The 8,115-nt window shown below is 54.0% G+C and overlaps 1 protein-coding gene across 1 annotated transcript in view; it reads left to right on the forward strand.

The window, feature by feature from the left end:
- The first annotated feature begins 4,217 nt into the window (after positions 1-4,217).
- Positions 4,218-8,115, forward strand: part of TTLL3 (tubulin tyrosine ligase like 3) — a 17,562-nt gene continuing 13,664 nt past the window's right edge. The window contains exons 1-5 of the mRNA XM_078610386.1: positions 4,218-4,221; positions 4,506-4,567; positions 5,489-5,821; positions 6,734-6,862; positions 8,037-8,115. The exon at positions 8,037-8,115 is cut by the window's right edge and continues 36 nt beyond it. Of these exons, the coding sequence (XP_078466512.1) occupies positions 4,218-4,221; positions 4,506-4,567; positions 5,489-5,821; positions 6,734-6,862; positions 8,037-8,115 (607 nt within the window). The remainder of the gene's footprint in view (positions 4,222-4,505; positions 4,568-5,488; positions 5,822-6,733; positions 6,863-8,036) is intronic.

An 8,115-nucleotide genomic window follows, 5' to 3' on the forward strand; every position in this document is an offset into this window, starting at 1 on the left:
AAGAGCCGCGTGCCGACCCCTGGAGTTCGTCAATCGACAGGTTTTACGTTCGGTGTGGCAAAGTGTGGATACTCCCACCTGTCCCAAGACGTTTGGGCAGCTTGTGAGCGTAAACCAAAATACACATCCAGACGGGTCCTGTTGAACTGCCTCTAGTGGAGACCCGTCACCTGCAGTGGCGTGAGCCAGCAGTTGCAGCGCTGCGCCTTTACCTTCCATTGTGCTCTCGATCACCCCCCACCCCCCATGGGAGGCGGTGACGGGGCGCCACCTGTCGGCCGCTTCTCCCCTTGCATGGCGTCTCTCACCTGTGGCGGTGTCCACACCTGTGGTGGAGTGGTGGTGTCCACACCCCGAGGGCCGCGGCTCCTAAATCCTGCGGAGAGCGGAGTGAGAGAGAGGGGGAGGAAGCTACAGAGACAGAAACCCCCCCCACCCGTATAGGCTTAACAAACTGTTGGGGCAAGTGCTGTTAGCGAGCACCTGTGAAGCCCGGCACGGCACACGAGGGGGTGGGTGGCCAGCACCACGCCCGGCCGCCTTTGTCTCCCCAGTGGCGATGTTTTTTTTTTACACACAACGCACCAGGTACTCATTTGAGGCTGAGTCGACATAGGAAACCGGTTCACATAACCCCCCATCACCGGTGCTGCTGGGCCGTGAGCGGGGGAATCGAACCCGTGTGGGGGCCGAGTTAGTAGGCGCTTGACCACTCCGCTACCGCTCCCCCTCCACAGAGGGAGCTGCCGGGCAGAGGAAGAGCGGCTCGAGCCGGTGACGTCGCGGCGTCCTCACGAGCCGTGGCCATGGAGACGACGGTGGTGGTGATGGTGATGACAACGCCGTCTCAAACAACGGCGTAGAGGGGCGAGCGAGAGGCGACATGAGGGGGCGAGCCGAACGTGGCTCACGGAGAGAGCAGCCGCGGGGTTAGAGGCGCAGGTGAGTGTTGGTGTGGGGGGGGGAGCAGAGGAGCGGTGGTGCAGCGGTTAGCGCTGCGCTGCGCTACGAACCCGGCGACCCGAGTTCGATTCCCGCTCATGGCCCAACACCAGTGGCGATTATCTGAACGGGTTCTGGGCCTCCTCTCTAAGTCGACTCAGCCTCAAATGAGTACTTGATGCGGTGTGCAAACATCGCCACTGGGGAGACAAAAGCGTCCGGGCGTGGTGCTGTCCACCCACCCCCTCGTGTGCCGTGCCGGCCTTCATAGGTGCTCGCTAACAGCACTTGCCCCAACAGTCTGTTAAGGCTATACGGGTGATCTTTGTCTATGTTTGTGTGTGGGGGGGGGGGGCGCTACAAACCCGGCCACACGAGTTCGATTCCCGCTCATGACCAGTAGCAGTGGCAAATATTTGAACGGCTCCTGGGCCTCCCCAAGGTCGACTCAGCCTCAAATGAGTACCTGGCGCGATGTGCAAACATCACCCACTCGGGAGACAAAGGCGGCACGATATGGTGCTGGCCACCCAGGCTACAGAGGGGATATATGTGTTCCTGTAAGTAACCATACTTCATTCATCACGTCCGTCACCGAGTGGTAAAGGCGGGGCAGCATAGAAGCACGGCACAACAATGGTTCGATGCACTGCCCTCTGCTGCTCACCACTGGGTACAGCCGCACAAACGCCTTAAAGCGCCTGCTTATGTTATGGCTCGCTTTCGTCCAAGCCAGGCTCAAAGCTTGCTTAGCTTCGAGATGGGACGAGATCAGGCCATTGACAACGAGCCATCACAACGTCGCGTCATCAACATCGATGGCCCATAGTTCATATCGCTATCATCACCTTCAAGTGCCAATGGCAACCCGATACCCGTTTGCTGGTTAGCTGTCATTGGAGAGGCTGCCCCCTTTCAGATGAGATGCGATGATGTAGCGCGCTCTGGGGAACATTGTGAATAACGCCGTATACTCGTCTCTCCGGCCACCTCGCTCCCGAGGCAGCACCTATATACCAACAGGTACTTTGCTACTGCTGCTTCTGTTGCTGTTGTTGCTGCTCCAACGGCCGGAGCAGACCAAACTGCCGCCGGGAAACACTTGACACGCGGGCGTTTGCTATGCGGGCAACTTTGCCAGTTTGCTCTGCCGCAGGGGAACGATTTTGGCTTTCGTCAGGTCACGGGTTCGGTCGGCGCCCGCACGCACGACTACGCCTCTCGTGTTGTGTTGTTGTGTTGCTGCTGTTGGTTTTGACATTGGAGGGGTAGCCGGCGTGGTCGGTGTCGCCCAGCGGTTAGGGCTACTGCACTGTGAAACCCCGGTTACCTGAGTTCAATTCTCGGCCACGGCCATCATCAATTGGCGAGTTGATACCCGGAATCGGCCCCGTCACCTTCCAGCCATCATTCAACAACGAGCAACCGACCAGTGCGGCGAAGCATGGTCAAAGAGCCCCGATAGCCAACACAGGCTGGTCTCTACAGAACATTATTTTGATTCCCGGCAACGGCTAGCATCAGTGGCGAGTAATACCTTGAACCGGTCTTGGCACACAAACACCCCCCCCTTCTCCCACCCACAACCTTTTACCAACCATACACTGACCAGCCTGGTGAAGTATGGTCAAACAACCCTGTATATTTGGGCAACGCCATGGATTGAACACTGTATTCAGCTTTCATTGTACACACTCGTTCGGGATTATGGCGAGGCAATCCACCAGGCACGTGGTGAGCGCAGGGGCTTAGCTGGAGCTAAGCACGTGGCCAGGTCACGTCGGGTTGGGCTCAGGGGTCAGGTTGAAGGGAAGGTCACCCCGGGTTGAGATAGCTATAAATATATAAATCACGTTGCATACCTGTTAAGCCCTTAGCGACTACCTTATACCATACCAATTCAGACCTTATTGGTCACCCCGTGCCCTTATAAATCTCAACGTTCATCCTACAAAGTCCCATCACAAGGGAGAAACACAAACAAATAGACACAAACAAGTTTTTGCCCGTATAGAAACGGCTGTACGCCGTATGGACCTGAAAACTCAATTTCCCTGTACAAAAATACGGAAAAAACGTATGGGGTTGACAGCTATGAAGCTATGAAGGTGATAGGTTGATGGTTGTATGGTGTAATGTGTTGCTATGGTGATGGGTTCTTGGTTTTATTACGTGATGGTGTGATAGGTTCACATGTTACTAGGTTGACGGTGTAATGGTTTAATAGTGTGACGTTGTTTTGGTTTGATGGCGTGACGGTATGATTATCTTATGGTATTATGGTATGTATGGTGATGATATGATGGAATGATTATGTGGTCTGTTGGTATAATAGTGTAATTATGTGATGGTATGATAGTGTGATGATATGATGGAGTGATGGTATAATAGTGTAATTATGTGATCGTATGATGGTTTGATGATGTGATGGTATGATGGAGTGATGGTATGATGGTGTGACAGTACAGTAGTGTAATAATGTGATAGTGTGATGGTATAATGGTGTGACCCTCGATGCCACGTGTCTGTCCCAGCTGCCAGTCCACGTGGCCAATGAGAGGCCCCGATGAAGCGGACGGGAGCTCCACCCGCCCCAAGACCTCCCCCCCCGCCCCCCCGCCCAGATCCAGGTCCCTCGCTCAAGGTGAGGTGGACATCAGCATCATCATCAGCAGCATCATCAGCAGCAGCATCATCATCAGCAGCAGCATCATCAGCATCATCAGCAGCAGCATCATCAGCAGCAACAACATCATCAACAGCATCATTAGTAGCATCATCCTCCGGAGCATCATCATCAGCAGCAGCATCATCAGCAGCATCATCATCATCATCAGCAGCAGCATCATCCAGCAGAGGGTAGCGCAGTGGTAAAGCTCGTGCCTCACAGCAATAAGCTCCTGGGTTTAATTCACGACTCGCCTGGGCGTCTTGCTGCGTGTGGAGTTTGTACGTTCTCCCCTGTTCTGTGGAGTGTGCGTGAATGAGTGGTCGAGCGTGGTGCTGGCCACCCCACCACATCGTGTGTGCCGTCCCAGGCTTTATAGTTGCTCCCTAACAGCAATTGCCCCAACAGTCCGTTTTGCGAGTTTGGGGGGGGGGGGAGGTGGCGGTACTGCAAAAGAAAGCTTGGTGCGCTACAAACCCAGCGATCCGAGTTCGATTCCTGCTCACGGCCAACATTGTTGACTATTATTTTAACCGATCGTGGGCCTCCCTTAGGTACACTCAACTCCAAATGAGTCCAGTACCTGGATGTTCTCCCCCTGTTCTGCATGGGTTTCCTGCAGGTTGTCCGGTTTTTCTGCTTTAGCTAAAAAAACACACAAACAATGGAACTGGCATTGACCAAACATCCCAATGCCAACATATTACCTGCAAATTACTCAGTTGAAATCTACAAAGCAATCACCATCCCTTACATCTGTGAAAACATGGCAGGACCCTCCTAAAAAAGTCTCGAGGTTCAGTGAGACTTTCCTGGGTAAACAAGAACACAAATGCTGTTGCTGCTACATATAATGCTGATGATGACGACGACGCGTGTGTTCATGTTGTCGGAGGCTCTGCAATCAACCCGGAGCGACTGCGTCAGGCCAGGCAACTTGCCGAGCGAGCGATCAAGGTGTGTGCTGCATCACAAACACATTGCAGAGCATTTAAACGAAACTAAACTTTTTTTTTTATTTTTCCAGGTAAGGCCCACTAAGCTATATGGCTCTTTTGCAGAAGCGGCCTGGCTAGCACAAATGATCGCTCAATAAAGTGGGTTTATCATGTGGAAATTTATAGCGGCCAAATAACTTCTAAATTTGGAGAGAAAAAACGGGGGACCCGGAGAAAATTTCACGCGACCACAGGGAGAACGTGCAAACTCCAAATATACAGCAGGCATCAGGGTCGGGATCAACCCCACAACCTCCTTCATACCAGGCGAGGCAGTTAGCATCTCGCCACCGAGGCAATTTCATTGTCTTCACGTGAAATCAAGTTTATTTGTTTTGCCAGGTGAGAACTCAAGAGATCAGGATAGAGTCTCATTTAGAGTCTCGGGATGGAGTCTCAGGACAGAGTCTCATGTAGAGTCTAATTTAGAGTTTCAGGATAGAGTCTCATTTAGAGTCTCACAAAAATGACTTAAACAGGAATGAAGCAAATAGAAATCGGCACAAAAACAACAGTGTCGTCTCACACGAGAAACTAACAATTTTGCAGCGCAAGTCGGCTCGGGCAGATCACATTTTAGACTGTTCAGAGCACGACAACTATTAACTTTCAGAAACATTAAACAGATATAGGGTGACGATTGTACTTATACGTAAACATACAAGGACATATGCCAAAGCTAACAACTACTGTAACGATATTTGTCCACAGTGGTTCTCATGCGAATTGGTCGGCAATTCTTCAGAGGCAGTTTCCTAACGGCCTCTTTGAAGCGAGGAACGATCGAGGACGTCCTGTTTTCACCCGAAATCATTTTGTTTCCGCCGCCCCGAGCTCTGCGTCGCTACAAATGGCCCCGGTGTCGCCCGTCCCCTTGCAGGACAAGAAGATCTTCGCGGTGCTGGGCCCGTACCCGGTGATCCGCGCGTGCCTGCGCCGCCGCGGCTGGGTGGAGATGCGGCTGTGGGCGCCGGCCGAGGGGGCGACGCCGCGGTCCGGAGCGTCGCGGCGATCCCGCGCCAACGTACGTCGCCGTCGTCGCAACGACGGCGGCAGCGGAGGGGACGACGACGACGATGACGATGACGACGATGTCGGCGACGACGACGGCGACGACGACGGAGGCGATGAAGGTGGCGACGTCGTCGACGACGAGGATGACGAGACCGGGAAGGAGAACTGCGAGCAGCACGGAGTGAGCCACGAGCTGCTGGTGAGGATGGCCGCATCGGCCGCACCACCCGTACCCCCCACATCACCTGCACCGCTCACACCACCTGTACCGCCCACACTACCTGCACCACTTAGGGTGGGGAATTCAAGGCACATGGGTCAGGTGCTGCCTAAAACTTAATTTCACATGATCCACAGCCACAAGAGGCCTAACACTTTGAAGCAGTGGCACGCGTACAATATTTATCTGTCACTGCGAGCATCTTAGCAGCTCTCATCTTGCTACCGAAGGAGGGGGGCAGGGGGGAGACAAACGTTCAACCTGACGACCACACCGAGTTTCTAATTGCAGCGTGCTCCCATTTCTGGAGCCATGGTTAGCTGTCATTAACTTGCAAAGGCGTGCGGTGATGTGCGGTCGCCCGCCATAGCTATTGGAAAGTCCTGTTTGGCCCTCAGCAAGTACCACGTTCCACACGTCTGGTTTTAAATCACGTGCGCCCCACCCGCACCCACTCGAACCACCCAAATCGCCTGGCCTACCGGCGCCTCTTCATTCGAAGCAAAATCGACAAGTCGACCCGGGAGGACCGTTGCGTTCCAACCAGACGAGCGGTCTCGGGCGACGGTGCCGTCAGGTTCCAAGCCGGTGTCCGCCCCCGGCGAGCTTGTCGCGCCCATGTGCCCCTGGGCTGCAGGGCCTCCGCCTCTTGCACAGTCGCTGTGCCCACGCCCACTCGCACCACCGCCTGATTGCGGGGAGTTTGTGTGCTAGTGGGGCGCGGTAGTGGTGCGGTTAGCTCGCCGCGCTACGAACCTGGCGACCCGAGTTCGATTCCCACTCGCGGCCACGAACACCGGTGATGGTCATCCGAAACCGACTCAGCCTCATAGGTGCTACTCGCTAACAGCACTTGCCCCAAAGCCTTTCCTGGGACCTTTGTCTTTGCAGTCCCGGCTGGTGCGCAACGAGGTGCCGTACCTGATCTGGACGACGCGCTGCGGCTCCGTGGACACGAAGCTGCTGCGCAAGGAGCAGATGCTCAATCACTTCGCCAGGGCCGGCTCCTTCACCACCAAGGTGGCCCACACCCCATCAACGCAGACGCACGGATTCTTATCGTTGTTGCGGTTGTTGCGGTCATTGTTTGTCAATCCGTAGTGTCCAGCTGCTGGGTAAACGCCTCCCCCCATTACGTTTTGTTCCCTCCTTCCACGCAGTTGCTCCTAATTTCCTGTCTCGCTGTTGCCACCACTCCCGCTGTCTTGCTACATGCACGGAGACAAACATCCCCCATGATGATAGCAAAGACAAAGTTCCCCCCGTCTAACCTTTAACAGACTGTCGGGGCAAGTGCTGTTAGCGAGTAGCACCTATGAAGGCCAGCATGGCACACAAGGGGGCGAGTGGCCAGCACCAGGGGCGGTTTCTTCATTAGGGCGATTGGGCGACGCACCACCAATCTCAGCCGTTACTGTGCCTCTGGATATAGTCCAATCAGCGTCATGTCACGTTCTGTGGAGTACCGCCTCTTTTTGGGCGATTTCACTCTGGCTGAGAATCGCCCCGTGTGGTCCCATAGACTTACATTCAAAGATGTTTTTTTTCGAAAGGCGGGCGCTGCAATGCATTCTCTATGGCTTCCGGGAGGGCTCGCACTAACGTGCTTACGTCATAATACGTAAGCACGTTTCAGTCAACAATGTTATTTGTCGCCACCTAGTGGAATCTTTAATAAAAGAAACTAAGTGGATTGTAATAATAGTGAGATAGAAACAAACAAGATGTATTGTAAGAGTCACTTTATTTTTAATTAATATTAAAGAAGTGAAGTTGCCTTTACATGCTTAAGCTGTTAATTTATCCATTGCATGGGTGGACCTTATCCTTATCAATCATCCAGACATTTGCCCCCCCTGAGAGATTTTGCAGGAGCCGCCACTGGCCAGCACCATGCCCAGCCACCTTTGCCTTCCCAGTGCTGATGTTTACACAAGCCTAGCACCCTAACGCAGTCACACGCTCACTCACACTCACGCTACAAAACAGCGGGAGAACATAAAAACTCCGCACAGAAAGCCACCTGAGGCAGTAGTCGAACCCAGGCCCCTTCTTGCCGTGAGGCACAAATTTCACCACTGCGCCACCACCACCACCACCACCCTGCCTCCCTAATGATGATGATGTTGTGGATGATGCTGTGATGATGATGGTGGTGGTGGTGGTGGTGTCAATCACCGCACACCCCCTGCAGGTTGGTCTCTGTGTCAACATGCGCAACCTCCCCTGGTTCGACTCGGCCAACCCCGACGTGTTCTTCCCTCGCTGCTACC

Source organism: Lampetra planeri, chromosome 34 (genome assembly GCF_965212315.1).
Source record: "Lampetra planeri chromosome 34, kcLamPlan1.2.h2, whole genome shotgun sequence".
Taxonomy (NCBI): Eukaryota; Metazoa; Chordata; class Hyperoartia; order Petromyzontiformes; family Petromyzontidae; genus Lampetra; species Lampetra planeri.